The 20,699-nt window shown below is 43.9% G+C and overlaps 2 protein-coding genes across 12 annotated transcripts in view; one reads left to right on the top strand and one right to left on the bottom strand.

The window, feature by feature from the left end:
• Atp8a1 (ATPase, aminophospholipid transporter (APLT), class I, type 8A, member 1) overlaps positions 1-9,668 on the top strand; it is a 229,346-nt gene extending 219,678 nt beyond the window's left edge. For 8 of the 11 annotated variants that reach the window (XM_006503703.4, XM_011240698.3, XM_017320623.2 and 5 more), the window contains 2 exons: positions 3,706-3,797; positions 5,111-8,646. In XM_006503703.4, coding sequence (XP_006503766.1) covers positions 3,706-3,797; positions 5,111-5,208 — 190 coding nt within the window. In that variant the 3' untranslated portion in view covers positions 5,209-8,646. Of the gene's footprint in view, positions 1-3,705; positions 3,798-5,110 lie in introns of all 11 variants that reach the window. The other 3 variants (NM_001038999.2, NM_009727.3, NM_001284345.1) reach the window with 1 other exon arrangement.
• A 4,151-nt stretch (positions 9,669-13,819) lies between these two features.
• On the bottom strand, positions 13,820-19,924 carry Shisa3 (shisa family member 3). The gene is made up of 2 exons (NM_001033415.3): positions 19,123-19,924; positions 13,820-16,771 (listed from the first exon to the last, which is right to left on the bottom strand). Exons 1-2 carry the CDS (start codon positions 19,397-19,399, stop codon positions 16,332-16,334), a joined length of 717 nt encoding a protein of 238 aa, NP_001028587.1. The 5' UTR covers positions 19,400-19,924; the 3' UTR covers positions 13,820-16,331.
• Positions 19,925-20,699: the final 775 nt, after the last annotated feature.

Genomic DNA, 20,699 nt, shown 5'->3' with positions numbered 1-20,699 from the left:
TGTGGGAAATACCATATAGAAAAGCTATTCTGGGGCTAAGATGGATTGCCAGTATAGTTCCATGGAATCTTTAGCGCCTGGGTTCAGATCACATTAAAAGCCAGGCATAGCAGAGCATGACTATAAACCCTGGCTGTGAGGCCAGAGACTGGCAGATCCCCAAAGCTCATCTGTTGAGCCAGACCCTTGCTCAGTGAGCTTTCAGTTGACTGACAAGATCCTGTCTCAGAAATTAAACGTAGAGGATGATCAAAAACAGGCACACCATCCATCCTTCCACGTGTTCATGCACACATGTAGACAACTACACTAGTGAATAACATTCGCCAAAAATACAGCACAACACGTATGTACATATGCACACAGTAATTTTTGCAATATTTTTTGTAAGGGCTTTTCTTCAGAGTGCCCATCACTACCGTGAAAGGGGATGGAGTATTACTTCCTCCTAGGCAGAGATTAGGCCCATTAGGGTTGTGGTTCATTCTTTCAGCAGCACTGCTTTCTCACCATGCTGTACATTAACCCTTTCATGACTAGATGTGTGTTTACTTATAGAGGAAAGGGTTTGTCTCAGTTTACAGGTTACCATCATCCAGGGAAGCCAGGGCTGGAACTGAAGGCAGAAACCATGGAGGAGTGTTACTTACTGGTTTCCTTTCTCTGGTCAGCTACTTTTTATGGAGGAATGTTACTGGTTTCCTTTCTCTGGTACTTTCTTACAGAGTCAAGGTCCACCAGCTCAGGGTGCCATGACACCAGCTCAGGCCCATGGCCCACAGTAGGCTGAGCCCTACCACATTAATTAGCAATCAAGAAAACACCCCCACAGAGTTGCCCTCAGACCAGCCTCACGGAGGCAGTTCCTCGGTTAACATTCCCTCTTCTTGTGTATGCCTAGGTTTAAGTCAAGTTGATGAAAACTAACCAGCTCACCAAACCAATAAATGCCACTTTACTGTCCTTCAAAAGTGACCAAAATTCCTTTAAAATAAAACATTCTTTGACTGTATATGAGTTTTTACCAACTGTAACATATTTCTGTGTTTCTAGAAGAAATACTATAGTTAAATACAATGTCTTTTCATTTACTTCCAGCAAATACCTAAGTTAAATGATTGCCATGAGTTAGAAATGAAGCAACAGTGTCTAACTGATAGTTACTGTGTGATTAAACAGGCTTGGAATTTGCATATCTTGGTATGTAAATGAAAGGCCCTACAAGACTGAGAGAAACTGCTCCCTAAGAATTGTAATAGATGTGGTTTTAGTGTGGTTTTAGTGTTCCTTCTCTTTCTCTCTTTTATCACACTGAGTAAAGCTATCCAACAACAAACACCCTAAACTTTTACTATACTATATACTATATATATGTTATCCACATACTATAATGGGACACAGTAGTATTCTTAGTCCCCATAAACATGAATGATATAAAAGTACATCAATTTTGAAATGATAAATGATTTCCTAAGGATCGATAGAGACAGAGATATCCAGCTCACCATCACTTCTCATTTATGAAGCACCCTGCTACAGATGGTGTTTATATTCTGGAGTGGGGACTCTGATACAGAAAAACAGAGAGTCACCAAGAAAAGAACAGGGCAACAAAAACGTACTTGTTTTCTCAGCATGAGGTGGAATGAGGGTGTCAGGAATTAAAATCCATGTGCAGCAGTAGCTCTCTCACACCAAGCCAATGTTAAGCACAAGCGGAGGCATCAAAAGAAGAAGAAAAGGAAAGAAAAGAAAAAGGGAAAAAAAAAAAAACATCCTTACAAAGTACCTTTTCTAATAAAATCCCTGGGGTCTGGGAGACATGGGTGGGAGGGACCAGCACTCGTTGACTACTTTCTGAGTGTCAATCACTTTGTTGACAAGTGGCTAAACCCTCCCTATGTGCCAGAGTGTTATGTATTGTCCTCCCATTATAAGTGAGATGACCAAGGAAGGTTTGTCTATTGTGACCCAGCTAACAAGTAGCAGACTCAGAATTGAGTCAAAACCAGACTTCAAGGTCTATGCTCTTTCCTGATGGCTGTGCTGCTTTCCCAAGAAAGCAGTGCTAAAAGATAGATAGATGGATCGATGGATGGATAGATAGCAAAAGAAAGCAGCATGTTTTGTATTTCAATTGCTGAATTATAGAGGATAAAGTCCATCCCTAAACTTCTTCAAATATTGGAAGGCCACCCTGAAATCTAGAAAAAAGAATGTGAGGGAGAAGCTGCCAGAATATTCCTTTGTGATCCCCAGATTGACCCATGCTCAAGGCCCGAACTCTCAAACTCCCTGAAGGAGTCACCCATTTTAGTTCCCTTAGTGTCTCAGAGCTGTAACGTAGATCATTTAAAGAGAAGGAGGAAAGGAAAAGAAACTCGTTGAACATGACCCTTTCCCTTTGTGTGTGGCAGAAATGGTTTGCAACTAACTGTATTGACTTCTCCATGAATTCATTTTCTATTTTTAATGGAGCTACTTCCCAGTGACAATAAACTATATCTCATAAGTCCTAGTTAGCATCCCTGGGCTTCAAAAACTATGTGAGAGAGATTAATACAAATGTCAACATTTCTAAACAGTTCCCTTCAATTTTTGCCTAAATGTCTATGTAATTCATCTCTACAATGGGGAAGATGTTTTTCATGTATGTGTATATGATAAAGATAATTCCATTTCTGGCTTTCAAAAAAGATGGCAAAACACAGAACTGACATAATTTACAACAGCTTAACTAAAGCTTGTAGAGTGAGGAGAAGAACAAGATGGGAGTTTTTTTCAGCTAATGCACTTCCAGTTGTTAGAACACACTTGCGTGGGCCGTTCACTTCAGCTCACGCGGACACCGTTCCACCTATGCTGATTGCTCCTTGCTATCAGAGAGCATTGAATAAATCAGCCACTAGAGAAATGCTGTAATTAGTAAGGTGGAGGAGGCATGTGAGCTTGTGTCCAATTTGCTCCGAATCTTCTATCCAACAAATGTTTGGATTCCTGCTATGAGTCACTGCACTGCATGTAGCAGAAGAAAGGGCGGTCAATTCTGTGGACCTCTCTGTGGAGGCCAGGCTAAGCATTTATGGATTTTTGTTTTCTTGATGCTTTATCTAACATAATTATTTTTTTAATGTATTTAAAAATGAAATTGACATACTTAAACCATATTGGAGTGATAATGGGTTTTTTTCTGATTAGAAAGGATTAAGATTTTTGCCTTTGTATTTTTTTTTCATTTCTTTAGTATAGCTAAAACTATTTTATATCAGAGTATGTCATTTTATATCAGAGTATGTCATTTTATGTCAGAGTATGAGCAAGATATTGTATGGCTAAGATAGCTGCTTTTAAACTCTAAACGTTCTGTATTTACAATCCATACAGTGAGTCCATCAAGACTGTAGGTGATTAGGTAACATTTTACTACTTGTATTAAGCAGATTCTGCATCCGTGTGATTTAGATATAATGATGCTGGGTTCAGAAATCTTATTTTTCTTAGATTATCATGGGGGAAATGGCTTCAGAAGTGTCTATAGACACTTAAGGTCTCATTTGCTATCTGGGGGAATAGAATTTAAAAAAAAAAGAAGTCCGCACTGCGGCTTCTTGGGCTTTTGTTCTGTCTAGCTCTGCTGCTAGTCCTGAGGAGGTCAGGGCTCCCAGAGCTGACAGTGGGTCTCACACTTCTGTGCCTGCCCCACAGCCTCACGGAGAGAGCGCAGCTGCTCAAGAACGTCTTTAAGAAGAACCACGTGAATCTGTACCGCTCCGAGTCCCTGCAGCAGAACCTGCTTCGTGAGTATTGGGATTTGGACTACACGAACCCACTGTGCTCTGCGGATCCCAGATTTGCACCACATTTAACTATTTAAAATTCATGATTTAAAATTGTGCAGCGTGCTATATAAACACAAATGGTTGGTTAACAAACCCAAGGGCTACACCACCTCCCAGTTAATAACAAATTTTAAAATGCTGCTGTCTTTACATTCCTTGGAGCCTTAAATCTTAAAAATGAAACAGTAAGATAAATCTTAACTCTTAAAGGCTGCCTGTGTTGTTATCTTTCCTACTTGAATAACTCTGCCAGAGTCTTTTCGGCTTTCATGCAATGCAAAGAAACATATATTTTCCCCTTCAAAAATATTTATGCATATTTAGAGTTGGAAGAAGTTATTAGGTATCTCACCCTCTTAACATTTCAAGGACCTGAAAGAGAACATAATATATACAGCCCTAGAGTAAATTTATTGGTGTCAGTAATATATCTTTTATTTTGTGTTTCCACATGTAATTTATTTTCCTTTATATATGCCCATGTTTTAGTGCTTTTGGACTTTATATATCAAAGGGTCTTTTCCAAAGATGTGATCCCCCTAGGGGGTCATCTCCTATCCCCCCACCCCCTCTAACTATATATAAAACATCAGTGATGTGTGTGTGTGTGTGCACGCACTAGGAGGCAAAGAGAGTGCCGCATAAGAAAACAGGCCTCTCTTCCACCACTGGCAATTTCTGTGTGTTCTTTTCCTTTCCCACTCAGTGCCATTAGTTAACAAATGATCATGAATCTATTTATAGAGAATAACAGATAATCATGTAACTATAGAGAATAACAAATGATCATGAATCTATTCATAGAGAATGGGGTGGTGTTTTCATGTGTGTGCTCATGGTAGGATAATTTAATAGAGCTAATTAATACATCCCTCTGTGCACCTCCTCCAACCTTCTCACTCCCTTGGCCCCTGCCTAAAAATGTATCCAATGCCATGTTCAGACTCTGAGCCCTTCCAGCCACAAGAAAGCAAACATAAAGGGAGCGGACGTTCTTGCTATGCGTCTCTGAGGCCCAAGGGCGATTAGCCAGCTTCAGCCTAGTGTCATGGGAAGCAGAATATAGGGGATGTACACTGGCAGCCGCTGGTCCTTCTGCTCCTCCTTTTTGCTGCTGAACTTGTGTCTCTTCCAGATGTTAAACGTGAATGTCCCTTGCTTCTGAAGGTGGGAACGATGCATCAGCTCTGCCAGGAGATGGTGGCACACTGTAACTGACAGTAATTTCCAGTGAGTTCAGTAACTGATATCTGCTCTTTCGTTGCTTACAGACGGCTATGCTTTCTCTCAAGATGAAAACGGCATCGTCTCACAGTCTGAAGTCATCAGAGCCTATGACACCACGAAACAGAGGCCCGATGAGTGGTGATTGGCAGGCCTAAGCCACCGGCCCCCCCGCTGTGTCTCTGAGGAGAACCATCACAGTCTAAGGTCATCACTGTAACCTGCTGACCAATTCCAGTCTGGTCCATGGGGAGAAAAAGTGGATCTGAGCTCATCTCACAGATGAATTTCAAGGACATAGCGCTATGTGACTACTGTAATACCATTGTCCTTGGATGTCCTCAAAGTACCTGCTAAGGCTTTGTAAATCGATATTGGAAATTACCTTGTATCTTGCCACAGTGCTTTCTCAAAATGGGGACAGGTCAGTGTTCACAAGCCGTCCCTCTGGGGCTGTAACTATCGTTCATTGGCTCAACCACCAGTCAATCAACCATTCAAAAGAAACAACAACTCAGAAGTGATGTTAAGGGAAGGACTCTCAATATCCGGACTATCGGGATATACTGAAATAAGACAGCTCACTCTACTGAGCATTTCTAAACAAGGCATTAACATGTGTTTGTGTCAAAGAGTGTCTTGCTAAGTGTTTGCCAAAGACGTTCAGTGTGTGCATTTCTCATTCAGTAGTCATCTGCCCAGAAATTTAAAAGAAAGTTTATTTCATGGTATCTCTGTACCATCTGCATGCTTGACTTTTCAAACATGAGCGTGACTTAAAATTTTGAGCATTTCCAGGCGTTTGCTACTAAAATCTGTGATGTTGCACCTTTGGCCTTACAACTGCTTTTCTGTCGTTTGTCTTCTTTTATTTGTTCCAGTTGGAGGGACGTGTGTCCGTGTGACCGTTGTTATGATGCTGACTTTTTTTTTCCTTTTTTAATTGTACTGTCTCTCATTTCTGATGAACGTTAGACTCCTTTAGATGTTCCTTTAAAAAAAAAAATCTGGCTTTTGCCGTGTATTGAGTGGCTACGTCTTCAGTCTTTCCCCTCCTAAGGAAATTACCCTTACATATTTATGTGGGATTTCCAAAGACCTTTGGGATAATCCGTGAGATAGTGCATGGGCTTTTTGTCATGTACATAGGCTCAGCTTTTGTCCTGTGCTGTTTGTTCTTCACTGTGCGCTCCCACTGGCGATGATCTGTGCAGTACAGTTGGTCTCATGGCGACTACCCGTATGCTTAAGCCTGAAAATTATTTCACAGTTCACTCAGCCGACAACTCCCAAACTGAGTTGCATACTGCTTATCGACACGAGAGAGATAAGGGGCACACTTCCCTCGTTTTAAGGAAATACCTATTTTACTCTAGCCTAACACCTCCCAGTCAATGAATACTTACCATCATAAGTAGGGTTCACTGATACGTTTTTCAAACATGTGTTCGCGCTGATCAGTTTGGCATCTCCATGAATTCGCCTGAAAAAAAAAAAAAGCCTATTTTGCTACCTACAGTAAATGGTGAAGGGGCTGTTTAAAAACCACACCCAGTTTTCTACAGTTTTTATGGTATTTTTTTCATCTTAAAAGATAAAAAAAAAGGGGGGAGTTCTAGTTTTCAGATACACTTCAGAGATCGAAACAAACTCTTCTGCCTTCTATTCAAAAGCCTGTTTGCCTTTTTGTGGATTACCAGCAAAATAGACCTTCAAACGTGTGCAAGGACTAGCTTTGAGAAGGGGTGTTTTCTCCATATTACCCCATTAAATCATTTCATTTCCCCTTCCCCCCTTTTCTTGGTCTGAATTTAAAATTAGGCTGTGTCTTCCTTCTCTAAAGCTGTAGCTAGTTTCCATCGTGTCTCCATACTCCCTGCAAAGAAGATAAGGTTCTAAAAATTCACGTAATTGGAAAGGGAGCACAGTGGACACACTTCACATCTCAAATGGTCCCGTTTGGAGCTTAGATCAGCCACACGAGCATCAAAGCATCTAGCAGAACCACACAACATAGAATCTAAGCTGATCTTCCAGACTGTGAGGCTGCAGGCTTAGCTGTCCACCAGCTGAATCTGGAGAGTGGGTTGTTCTCAGCCTTCTGGGGGTGACCATTGAGGTCATTCCCCCCAAAATGACTGGTTATCCAAGAAAGGCTTGCTTCCCTTGGCCCCGCCATCAGAGGTATCTGTCTCCAGATTCCTCGCCTCAGAACATTGTCAATGAGAATGGGATCTTCTGACCTCTGCCTGGAAATCTAAAGTCATCTTTTTATCCTGAATCATAAATTATTTTGATGGAACTCTTCCACATGAGCACACTCAGTTATACAACATACCCTGAAAACGAGACTCTATATGCCTTTTGACCATGGATCCTGTGTTTGAATGACAGGCATTAATTTGGTCTCTCTGTTCTTAAGTTGGGAAGAACACAGAGAGTGGCCATTTGGGTAAAACTTGAAATAGGGACTTGCTATAGCAGTGAGTTTACAGAGACTTAATACTCTCAAGTTTCTAACCTTTGTCAGCTGGGGAAAAGGCACATGGTTTTACCATGGATTTGAATGGGTGCAGTCAAAGTGACTTTAAGCCTATGTTTTCTGAAATAAACAACACAGAACTCCAATTTAAAAGTCCCCTGTAGGGGACTCTGGTAAATGCTGACATGAGTGCTTTGTAACGTTTACAATCCAGAAAAGCGGGGCGGTGAATCGTTGGTGTTGGGTTGGGATATCGCACAGTAGTGGAGAGCATAGACTTTCTGTGTGTTAGATATACACCTAACAATTCACTGCTGTATCACGCCTATAAGATGCACTATTGGTGAAGGTATTAGCAGGAAAGCAGTGTTCTTGGGAACGTAGGCCTTTTAACATGGTAAATGTGCCTCTTGGCTGGTTCTCCACTCAGTGCTCCCTGGGAGCCGGGAGAACTTGCTGGATTGCTTCTTTGTCACCCTGGCAAGTGAAGGGATACTGCCAAATAAGGGAGCCACGGACTGTGTTGTCATTAAAGAGAGTCAGTGAGTTGGTTTCCTTTCCATCAGGAAAAATGGATTCTGTAAAGAGTCAGGGCGTTGTCTCAGCATTTGATGATATATTTTAATTTTTCAGTTCAGTATCCCAGATAGCTGGTGTGATGCTCACAATAGGTTAGTCTGTTCTATACTCAGTGTCACACTCATAACCTGTGATTGAAAGCTGCCCTTTCAGAAAACGAATGCTAGTCAGAAGGCAATGGGTTGGCGTCCTTTTTAATCAGTGTGTAACTATTATAAAGCTACCTGTTCATCATACACTTGGTTTTTTTTTTTTTTCTGATGTTTCCTGGTCTTAAAACTTGTATCATAAAATGAATCTCTAGTCTAATAATTAAGCTACAAAATTTATTAAGGAAATGCCCCACTCATTCACACCATGGTGAGCAAGTATGTGGAGTCCCTTCTGTCTGTTGCTTACAATAACACTGTGTGGCTCCGTGCCTCATAAATGCTTTGTAATTGTGAGTATTTCTGGATTGTTTCTTAAACATATCATAGTCTGATTTTTCTCACATTAAAATAAAACAACTTGTGAAACTTAGTTATACTTTGCTGTGTTTTAATTAACCTTCAGCAGTTATTAAAGTGGAATGTCAGTTAAATTTTAAGAAAAGGAGATAAATGCCTTCTGTGTTTCATATTGATTTATTTTGTGTAGGAGAGCAGCTGTTTGAGTTTTTTGGTGTGTGTGTGTTTGTTTTTGTTTTTTGTATTTTTTTGATAGGTTTATGGTTTGCATGAATTAGTATTTAAGGTGATTCAGACTAATGCATGGCTTTTGTATAAATCCTTATATTTATTTCTGTCTTATGAAACTTTACCATGACCTAAGAAGAATTAATGGGCAAATTAATCGGTCCTCCACATGACTTTCTTTTTTTTTTTTTTTTAACATAAATGGGTTGTTTTCCAAGTTTCAACCAATTCGGCTGAATCTTTTTTATTTAATTGAATCTTCTGTTTAGCTTCCCTCCGAGAACTCTCCTTTAGAAAGTTCATGAAACTTCTCAGCAAATCAATCTTCCTTAAGTAGGAAGAAAGGTGGCCTGGCCTGTACGCTCCCTTTGAATTAGCAGCAACTTTCCATCGGTAAGTATGCTCTGGTGGAGATGAGATTCTCAGTTGTAGACTAGAAGCCATAAATGCAGCGAGTGCTGCTTGCAGCACCCTCTGGCTCATTTCTTGCCTTTGCAAGTGTATGAAGTTAAAAGTAAGAAGGCAGCCTTAGAAGGCAGCTATGAAAAGCCGCCGTTCGCTTTAAAAAAATAGACATTCAGCTCCGTGGAAAAGCCATTCCCGCCGTAACGGCTGTAAAGATGGTGGCGCTGCATGCTGCGTGGATAGTGTCTAATCTGTGCTTAAAGTGGTTCTCTCAGGTTTGTGTATCTTGATGCTTGATGCACTGTGTTTTATAAATAGTTACAAATGTTGAGTAAAAACCATTTCTATGCACTGTTCCGTGTCATTGGCCTTTTGTGAATGTGCATGTTTTAAACTGCAAATTTTAAACATTTTGTCCTAATTGTTATTAAAAAATAAAATAAACTTTACCATTACATAAAGGAACTGGCTGAAGTTTTGATTGCTACTTTTCAAATATATGTTGCTTTATAGAGGTTCAAAGCCACAGTAACTATACTCTGAGATGCTGTATCCATCTGATAGCTTCTTAACATTATGTTTACAGCTGTATTTAAATCAAATTAATTCGGCTAAATGAAATAGAAAAGTAGTCCTAATTTGACAGGAGAGTAGTTTGTATTTAACACAAATATTTTGGGGAGAAGTGACTGTATTTCAATTTTATTGTCTGGAAATGTCTCTGCGTTTTAAATCAGATTGTCAGTAAACAGTTCACAAAAGGTCTCTGTCCTTTTGTGTTGGATGAATTTTTGTAGGTTTTCTAAACCCACTTTAAAAAGAGGTTTAAAAAGAGGCAGGTTTAGCCAATAACATTCGAAGGAAGTAACCATAAAATAATAAAATGGGCCAGATTTACATGGAAGCATGGAGTAAGCACCATGTGGGATAAGTGCCATGTTTTTCAGAAACAAGCACCTTGTGGTAGAAGCTCACCCAGTGGAGATGGATTTGGTAAGCTGCTAGAATCGGAGTTCTTAATACAGAGGTACTGGACATGGCATAGTGAAAAGGGTCTGATTTGACAACGCCATGTCTACTTAGCTGTTGGGAGCCCCTGTCCTTCCTCCTGAACACTTCCTGAGGCACCAGGTGGTGGGTCTTCATGCAAAGCCCCAGTAAGACAGTTTATAGAGGAGTTACCTCTGAGTTCCATTACAATTTACACACTTAGCTTGCCGTTCCCCTTTAAAAGGGTTTGGGGGGAATATATGTGTGTTGGGAATATATGTGTGTTGGGGGGATATATGTGTATTGGGGGGATATATGTGTGTTGGGGGGAATATATGTGTGTTGGGGGGATATATGTGTATTGGGGGGATATATGTGTTGGGGGGAATATATGTGTGTTGGGGGAATATATGTGTGTTGGGGGGATATATGTGTGTTGATACTGACACCTTGACATAGGATGCCTTCAACTGTTGCTATAGGCAACAGCAAACTTGAAATATACCCTCCTAATTCAACACGTCATCCTCCATTTAAAGTCCGTTCTCTCATGCTTACTGCGTCTCTAACCTAAAGCTACCATGGCTGTAACATAGCCACCCTAGTCTAATGAAGAAATGTCTTACAAACCTGGATAATTTCACAAGTAAGCTCATAAAAAAAATGTTGGAAAATATGAAATACTTTCTAACATTTGGTCTTTATTACCTCTAAGTACAAACTGGGTAGTTAGCAATTGCAAGAAGTCTGTCAGAATAATTTCACAAATAATGAATGTCCAATTGCAATTTCTAAATAACCAGATATGTAAATGTGTAACACTTTGCTCCCTTACATAACTCAACATGCCTATAAATTAGCATTTTCCCTAAACGTATATGAAATTTAAAAAGTAAATTGATACCAGCTTAATGTTATGTCTCAGATTCCCAGTTGTAACTGTATATATTTTTGGAAGCCTTTTAATTATTTCAGTTTAGGGAATTTTTCTTTCCTGTGGATTTAGATCAATCTGATCATGTGATATGCAACTCCTCACACTAAAAAAAGAAAGAGTAAGCAGGCAGAAAAAAAATAGGAGGAAGCAATCTATCCATTTGGACAATTCAAAACATCATCAGTTGGCTTTGGAATGGAGAATAAATTTTAAAGCAAAATTACTCTGTAAGATTTGTTTCCTAAAGCGTATGATAAAATGAATGCAGAGCCCAGTCAGTGGGTGTGGCCCGTGCATTAAAGGCTCGGTCCACAGGTGGTACTACTGGGAGGTGGGGCCTAGTGGAAGATCTTTGGAGACAGGCCCTCAAGGAGGGTAGCCCTGGCCCTTCCTCAATCCTGCTTGTCCCCTAGGGTCACGAAGGATGCAGCTTTGCTTCCTACATGTTCCTGCTCTGATATGCTGCCTTGCCATGAGCCCAAAGCAAACAGCCACCAAAACTGGGAGCCCAATGAACCCTCTTAAATTCTAAAGTTCAACCTCACCTATTTTGTGACAATACTGGAAAAATGACTAATGGCAACCATAGGGCTCCACAGGCTGGAGCAATAATGGACAATAATAGGAATTTGGCCACTTCTCAAGAGGCTGTGATTCATCAAGTCTTCATTTTCTGTTCTCCATCACTAGTCAGTGGTCCACGCTGCCCCACAGCAATTGAGCTTTCGTTTTTTACTCTAGAGTATTTTTAAACTCTCCTGCCCTCTATACATACCATTGATTTCTACCTGGATCCCGCCCCACTAGAGTGCAGCTGATCTGAGAGAGTGGATCTTCTTACCCAGACAGTCCAAAGCAACTATTAACACTCCCATCTTACAAATGAAACAAGCAGGAGGTGAGCAAATGACCAAAAGACTCTTCTAAGCAAGAGCCAGAAAATTAACCAGACCTAAAAGCTCAAAAGCCAAACTCCCCTCTGGGTGTCTTCCATTTCTCACATGTAAAGGGGGAAGTGTGCATCCCCTAATGGTTCTTTTCCAGTTCTCACAATATAGCACAAGCTTCATATCTATTAGGACCCTAATGCTATAGGGCATGTAAGACACAATGCACCTAGTCACTTTCCCCCAGTGGATTTTCTGAGAAATATTTTGGGTTGTTTTCCTAAGAAACTTGGGCCTTCTAGGCTAATGTCATAAAGAACATAGACTTGCAAAGGACACAAATCTTATCTCCCCTATCTTGCCTGTTCTGGGACATGTTGACCTTCTACTGTGATCTCTCCATCCTACGTCAGAGGAAGGACTGCCTGAAAACTCAGTGACATAATGTAGAAAGGTCTCGAGAAAACGCATGACGCTTAATAAGTCTAATCATATTTAGAACACATTTCAAAATGTAGGATTCTAGTTTTTACAATGATCATCATTTGAGGATGCTGAGACTGATTATTTGTAAAAACAATAAAATGCTCAGCCAGATACCTTGCCACTGTGCTTTGTGATAGTGGGACATAGTGAGCATGTCCTCAGAGATTTCAAATGACATGACTGATGCCCCCTCCCCACGTTTAATTGTCCAAAATTGAAGATGTGGGCAATTCACAGTCCCTTATAAAATACTTCCAAGCTGCCACTTGCATTTAATATGTTGGGAAAATACAAAATACTTCTTAACAATTGGTCTTTGCCTCTAAGTACAAAACTGCTAGCAATTGAAAGAAAATAACAATAATAATTTCACAATAATGTCTAATTGCAATTTTAAATAACCAGGTATTGAATATATAGTAACACTTTGCTTCCTTAATAACTTAACTTGTGATGTGTTGTGTGTCATTCAAGAGTCCTAGTCTGTCCCTGGATGCTGATGGCTCTTTTACCTTCGTAGATCTCTTAATTCCATTACTCTTCTCTACTGCCTCTCCTCCCCCCACCCCACCCCCCGTTAGTCTTCCTCACTCAAACCCTCCACATGTTTTTCACAGCTCTCAGTATGAGTCTATACCTCTCTCCACACGTCCTGCATTACTGTCATGACCACAGTTATGAAGCATCCTAGGACTAGGTTATAGGCTCATCTTCTACCTGACCGTGAGCTCTCTGGGAGAAGGAATGACACCACTTCTCCATTTTTTTTTCCTTTTTGCATATGTATGTGTGATGTTTGTACATGTGCGTACATGTGTTTGTAGGGGTACCACATTTGTATGTGGACTATGTATGTGGGAGCCCGAGGAGGCTTATTATCAGGTGCCTCCTTGGTGGCCCGCTACCTTATTCATTGAGGCAGGGTTCCTCAGTTGAACCTAGAGCTCACTGATTTAGCTAGTCTAGCTAGCCAGCTTGCCAGCAATTCCCTGTCTTCACCTTCGTAGGGAAGCTGGAAATACAAAGAGGCTGTCATACTCATTCAGCATTTCGCTAAGGACCCAAACTCAAGCCCTTGGATGTGTACAAGTACTGTATCCGATGGACTACGTACCTGGCCTCTACAGTGCTACTTTTTCTAAAGCACCTACAACATCCCATCTCAAGCTCTAGTTGCCTTGTCCCAGCCAGATGGAGAGTAGAGACTTCTGGGATAGGAACTGCATTTAATTCCACTTGGACTTTTCAACCCCACCCAGGGCCAAACCCAAAGGTGAGGAATGTGATTCAAAGGCTTGTTGAAAGAGACATGTCTAAAAATTACCATGGGATGGCTTTATTATGTTAAGATCATAAATAGTATTAGCAGCCACTTAGCTTCCAAAGAGAAGGCTTGTACAAAGATACATTTTTGTGTCGCCAAGTACATGAGTATATGATTTGACTCAATGTCACTGAATGCCACGTTACAATAAATTACATAGACAACACCATCCTAGTTTTAAATACTATATGGCCAGGTGATTGGTTGGAGAATCCCACAGCAGCAGGGAAATATAGATGTGAGCACTCGGTGAGTCACTCAACATCGGTGCGCCTAAAGAATGCATTCTGTTCTCCAAAGCAGCAGGAAACAGAAAATACAGCCACTGACAAACTAGAATCGTGCTTAGCATGGGAGGGGGCATTTCCATACTCTAGCAGGCACTGTGGAACTGGGTATGGGAGGGTGAAATTAGCTCAGTCACCTCTCTGTGAGTCCTTCAGAGTCTACTGAAGCTTTGATTCTCTCTCTCTCTCTCTCTCTCTCTCTCTCTCTCTCTCTGTGTGTCTGTCTGTCTGTCTGTCTGTCTCTCTCTCTCTCTCTCCCCCTTCCACTCTCTCTCACTCTTGCTGCTCCCTCTGGCTCTTGTTCTTGCTCTCTCTCCCTCTCATTAGCACACTGAATGGGTTTATTTTAATTACAGGTATATTGCCTGTAATTCATTTTTTCAACAACTAAAGGAGATTACAAAATAAGAAACATTCACCACACTTAGTAGGACCAAGAATCAGCACATTAAAGCAGGGTATGACGTCACACAACCATAACCCCAGTATGTGGGTACAGGGGTGCTGAGGCGGCGGGATCGTGAGTTCTAGAGCAGCCTTGCTATGTAGGGACACTCTATCTCAAAAAGAAGCTAAATAAATTTTAAAGCAGGTGCCAATCTGGTGTTTGAGGCATTCTCTACACACCGACTCCAGTATTAACTTGCTGTAGAAAGTTGAACACTTTAGTCTTTTCCTCCGTTTCCAATTTTGTAAGATGGTAGTTACAATACCTCTGAGTTGTTTGGAGGATTGGATAAGTTAACACACAACTGCTCAGCACTGCACTTGACTTGTGTTAGAACAGAGAACTCAGCGGAAGTTAACTTAAAACTGTCAACGAAACAGGACAGAAGAGCTACTACAACCAGGATGGTGATCCCGTTGTGTGGGTTTGAGCACAGTCTCAGACATTTGTTCTTTACATCCAATTATCTCTTAAGTTGATTTTTATATAATCTTGAATACTTGGAAGAAAGACCAGATTTGCATGTGGAAGAGAGAAGCGACTGGAAGTTGGCACCACTCTAACTTCCTGGCTAAGGAGCAATGCCTTCGAACTGGTTTTCTCTGACCCTCAACTGGAAAACAAGGGAGCCAATTAACCCTCCTCTACCTCTGTTGACTTGGTACAGGGATACTGAAGGTGATAGATGACTGGATGAATTTCAAATCAAGAATCCTGATTTGAAAACCCCAAATAGAGTTCAGGAAACTGGATAAATTTATTTATTTATTTTCTAGCCTGGTCCTTATGTGTCGTCACCAGACATCAAACACAGTGGCACATAAAATGTGGAATACTGAATGCTTACACTAATGTCTCCCCTCCCTTTGACTTCGAGCAAAATTACAGTATGACTTCTAAATAATTAGTACCGTCAATGTGGTAAGTAAATTAAATTACAAATCTTCACGTTTATATATAATTCTTTGTACAAATAAATGTTTTAAGACCCAATTGTCCAACTTCTATTTAAACACTAATATTGCTGAACAAAAAGTCTGCAATAAATATTCCCTCAGGTTGGCGGGGGAGGTGTTTTTACCTAGAATCTGGGTTGCAACGCATGTCTGAGTAGATATTTAAAACTTTAATCTGGGTTACAGCGCATGTCTGAGTTTATATTTAAAACTCTAAGCTTCCCAGGTGGTTAGTGAAACCTTGTATTTTGGAAAAAGAAAACTCATATTTTAAAACAAAGTTTGTTATTAATTTAAGAAGTAACTGTTCTCATCATACTAATATTGCTTATAGTTAGGTTGCTCCAAAAATTATAAATAGGTAGTTCACTGGCCCTTCGAGTTTACTTAATAGTTAATTTTTAAGTGAACCTTTATAATTACAGTTAAGTGTATGTCCTTATTTATGTATATATTTGTACTACAATTCAACTCAGGAAAAGGAACACAGGGTGTTTTTCTACAAAGGGTAGATGAATTGTCTGGTAAAATATTTTCTTTCAACTTGCAAACTGAACATCAAGCTGCTGACTATTTTAACAAAAGGTGACTAGGTTGTCACGTTCGCCATGATTGCTAAGTCAGACCTCCTGTCATTGTAGCCAAGAATCTCAAGACCAGAAAGTGCTGAGTCTTTCCAGCCCTTTCTTCCATGAGCATGGTGGGTTACCACACATCTCTTCAGAAGTGAGCGTGGCTTGGCCGAGACAGCAGCACTCCACCTGGCTGGCTGCCGTTTCCCTGTGTGGCCTATTCACAGCCATCGCCCCGTCAACTGGAACTGAAATCTGGACAGCTCTTCCCAGGTAATGGGGGCTCCTGCTGGAGAGGGTATGCAAAATACTGGGGTGATACCAGGAAACCGGACGGTTGGGTTAGGTGTATGGTGTGACCAGTGGTGTAAGGTGGGGGTGATGAGGGCACCAGGCAGCTTGGCTCAGCCCTGGCAAAGGAGAACCTCCGCACAGATCCTCCCGTGGAGCTGGAGCTGGTAGCGGTGCTGGACTGCCTGGAAGCTGCTCTGAGGCTGGTGGAGGTGAGGATCATGGGCAAGGTCTCTGTCTGATAGCTTCGGAGCGAGAAGCGGATGGGCTGCTGAGAGGGCTCCTTGGGTCTCAAACAGGTGCAACAATAGATAGCCACTAAAGAGCCCAAAATGATGAAGGCGATGAAGATGGAGCCGACGATCAGGAAGGGGACATAGACAGGTTCTAAAAGGCAAAAACAGACATACACAGATGCTGGGTACAAGTCACTCAAACCCTACCCTCTGCTCTGGCCTCTTAGAGACGGGAGGCAGAGGCTCATCATGGCTGTCAGCTTGCCTGTGACTGGCAACCCCCAAAGTACAAACCATGGTGATGGAATGCTCTTGCTACTCCTAGCAGGGAGGAAGCAAACTGGTGCTGTAGCCTCTGTTAGCAATCAGCCATCATATTGAACATCTGGAGGTCAGAAAGCCTATATCGTCCTCTTGGTGCACTGAAGGGAGAGGGTAAGTTTGGGGGATCACCATGAATGTGCATTTAAATCTAGGTTTTAGGGGTTTGATCATGGTGGGACACTTAAAGGTCTAACCCATCTCCTAGACTGACAATCCATCTCCTGTCCAAATGCTTCCTGTCTAAGCCAGGAGAACCAAGCCTGTTGAATGAAGCCCCGGGGTGTTACAGAGCTCTAGAAAGAGCAGGAGAAAGCAATCCACAGTGAGCCCCAATTTACTGTGTCTCCCACCATCTCACAAACCATCAGTCCTGACTCCAGACATCATACCTCTGTGTCTACATTCCCACCCACAGAAAGAACAGTGTGTAGTTCTCAGTACTGGTGACCCAGACTTCTTTCTGAGCACATCCCCAAGGCAGAGCAAACAAACTCTCCTTTGCTTCCATCTCTAAAAGGCAGATAGAAATAAGGCTTTCTTTTCCAGAGGTATCAGGGCAGCTGCCTTGGTCTCTCCCCTGTGTGAAAGAACCACACTGAGAGGCAGGCTCCAGCTTCCGGGCAGCAGACTGGACACGTGGGTTTACTAAGGCTCTCGAGCCTGATTTTCTGTATCAGGTTGAACTTTTATCACAGAGGCCTTGAGAGATAGCAACTCCCTCTTATCCAGATATAAATACATATATTTTCTAAAGACTCAGCCAGGGTAGGACAGGTAGCAGCTACCCATGGGCTGCTAACTGTGAGCTCTTCGGCATCCCTTACACCCCCCACCCCCCTGTCTCCGTCTCTGTGTGAGTACCAGTGGTATAGAAGGCCAGGTGAAGTTGGCCTGCACTCCCTGTGCACTGGAGTCAAACAGCTGTATGCTACTGTCATCAATAAACTGACTCTTTGATGGCAATATGCCCGTTTTAAATTCGAAAAATGGCCCAGCGTAGTTAAGTCACCAGAGGTTAAAGTGCTGGCAGGAGGCAGAGCACTATCCATCTGGTTTGGCCTGATCTCAGACTCAGTAAGTGGGGAGAATGCTCCAATCCTCTAGTCTCTGTTTTGGAGAACAACCCCCCTCCCGACTCAGGAGGCAGGCTTAGCATTGCCTAGAGAAGCAGAGAAGTTTGGTTTTTCTAACATGCTAAGATAGCCCTGAGTTCCTGCTTTCTGCTATGTAGTCTAGAAACTACTTCCCAGGTCCTCAGAAGTGGGCTTTTTAACACTCTCCCCTCCCCGCCAAAATTAAACCCCAGAGGAAAACCCTGTTTGATGCTGACCCCTCCCTCCTCTCAGTTATCATTTGGACGACAGGACCTGCTTCTCTCTCCCTGTCTTTCTGGGGATCAGAGTGTGCAGGCCCCACACTGCCACCTCCCAGTCCTGGGGAGACACAGGCTCTCAGCTCCACACACTTCTCGGGTTTCCTGGCAGTAAAACCTTCGCCTTGAGCCTTAAAAGGTTTCCCTGATGTTCCAACTCAAGTGGAAAACTTTTTTTTCAAGGTGTAAATTTCCTCAGCTGGGGTCCTGATTTATTCACCTCTTAAGTGAGCAAGTGGACAAGTGAGCGGAAATTTGACCCGTGTTTTCCGACGTGAGAATAGGGGGCCTGAGAAATCCCTGTGACCCGGAATTTTAAATCCTCACCTCCAAAGACTTGGGTGTTTCTGAAAAGCGTGACAATAGGGGGTGGACTAGAGAGGGTAATTGGATGCAGAGAATTGTAAGGAAGTTGGAAGAGTGACGAAATGCTACTACTCGACAAAAGAAAATAAGGGGGTGATCAGAGTCGAGTTCCCTGGCACCCGCACTTCCGGAGTTCCCCCACTTGACCAGAGCGCCCAGGAAACCCAACCTAGCTCCAGCTGTCTACCCTAGAAGCACCAGGTTCCCGCCAGACCAGCAGTTCCTGCGAACCCTTGCAAACTTTCCCTAGGGCCGAACCATGGGCATCACGTGCAGCCGGGACCCAAACTGCAAAGCGATAGGACCCCTGACCTGAAATACGATCACCCTCTTTTTCTTCAATCCCCAGACCCAGAGGTGGTCCACTTTGTGGCCCGAGCTAGTAAGGCGTGCCTGTGTCGGGTGGGCGAGCCATGTCCGCCCAGGGATGCCGCACTTACGCGCGGTGATGCCAGGATGCTCCAGCTCTCCGCGGTCGTTGGTGCAGCCCCCCTGCTCCAACCTGGCGTCGGCTGCCGCGCAGCAGTAGCGCAGCGCACACGAGCCGCAGCAGATGGTGGCGTCCTGCGTGTCGAAGTCCTCGGGGCACTGGAACCCCTCGTGATAGTTGCCCTGCGCGTCCACCCAGCCGTGGCAGTATTCCCCAGGCTGCTGCGCGCCCGCCGGGCCCCAACGTAGCAAGCCCACGAGCAGACAGAACGCCAGCAGCGCCCCCATCGCCGCCCCGCGCCCGGTGGCAGCTGGAGAATCCGAGGGCGGAGCCGGAGCTCCGGGGGACCAAGGTTCCGCCTCCCCGAGGCACCACGCGGCCGGTTGACCTCCCGGTCAAGAACGCGTTCTCGTGGGTTAGCAGCGGCTGGGCAGGAGGCGTGGGCTGCTCTGCGGGCTCCGCTGGCCGGAGGACAGCATGGTGCGCGAGGGTGAGGGGACCAGGGATCGCGGGAGGCCACCGCGTAGGCTGCGACTGAAGCAGCGGCCGCCTTTAGCCAGGCTCATCGCGCTAGGAGCACCCGGGGCCAGGCCGCTATTCTTGCGGGCCGTCGAGCCCTGAACGACCAACTCCAGGGCCGGGCAATGTCCCAATCGTGGGCTGTCGCCCGGTACCCGGCAGAGCCGGGAACTGAGCTTGGCTCTCCACGTGCAGGTCTCGGGGACCAACGGCTAATTCCGCTCCCGCCCCTGACTGTCACGCAGGCGGGAGACAGCCCAGTCGCGGCCAAGTGCAGAGGGCCTGGGGTGGCTGACAGCTCTGCCTGGAGGGCGTCCCTTAAAAAGGCAGAGGGAGGAGGAGACTCGAGGGTGAGGAAAGTCCGCCCTCCGGGGTCGCCGCGCGAGCTAATCACAGCGGGTGCACCGCGATGCGGTCCGCACGCCCGCAGGTTCACGCGCGTCTCCCCTCCGCCCCCACCCACGGCGCTACCCCGGGCCTTGGCGGTGACCCCGAGGGGACCAGGCCGAGCCTGCCACCTAGCTGTCACATAGCCAGGGGAAAACCTGCAGAAGGATGAGGAAGACTACGGTCCCGCTTCCGTCCACGCCTGCCAGCTCACGAGGGGACTTGCGCCGCGCTTGAGTTCCACGGGTTTCTTTTAAAAAACGAGCGTGGCGTCTGAAGTCCCCTAACTGTTCTGTCGGCTTGTGCACAGACTCAGTTTGTCCCTGGGCCGCCGATTCTGAGGATTCGTTCGATTCCGATAACCTGATTTTTAGGGTCACCAACATTTGCACCTCACTCCCACCCCTTCACCCCTCCTTTCCAGCTTCCACGAGTTCACGCTCAGGCGCCTCCTTCCCGCACCGCTGAGCCGGCGCCGGGGAGGACCCGGGTCAGCCCCGCCAGCCTCACTTCAAAGGCCAGGATTTCGGTGTTCCGCGCCCGCAAAGGAAATAAAAGAGCAGAATTAATGATAATCGAGCCTATCTGAACTTCTGTTCGGGCAAAGAAACACATTTATTTAAATGATGTGTCCCCTGTGGGCTGTTTGCAGGGCATGGCTCCTCTAGCCGAGGGAGAGCC

Source organism: Mus musculus, chromosome 5 (genome assembly GCF_000001635.26).
Source record: "Mus musculus strain C57BL/6J chromosome 5, GRCm38.p6 C57BL/6J".
Lineage (NCBI taxonomy): Eukaryota > Metazoa > Chordata > Mammalia > Rodentia > Muridae > Mus > Mus musculus.
This window is presented reverse-complemented; position numbering and strand designations above follow the sequence as displayed.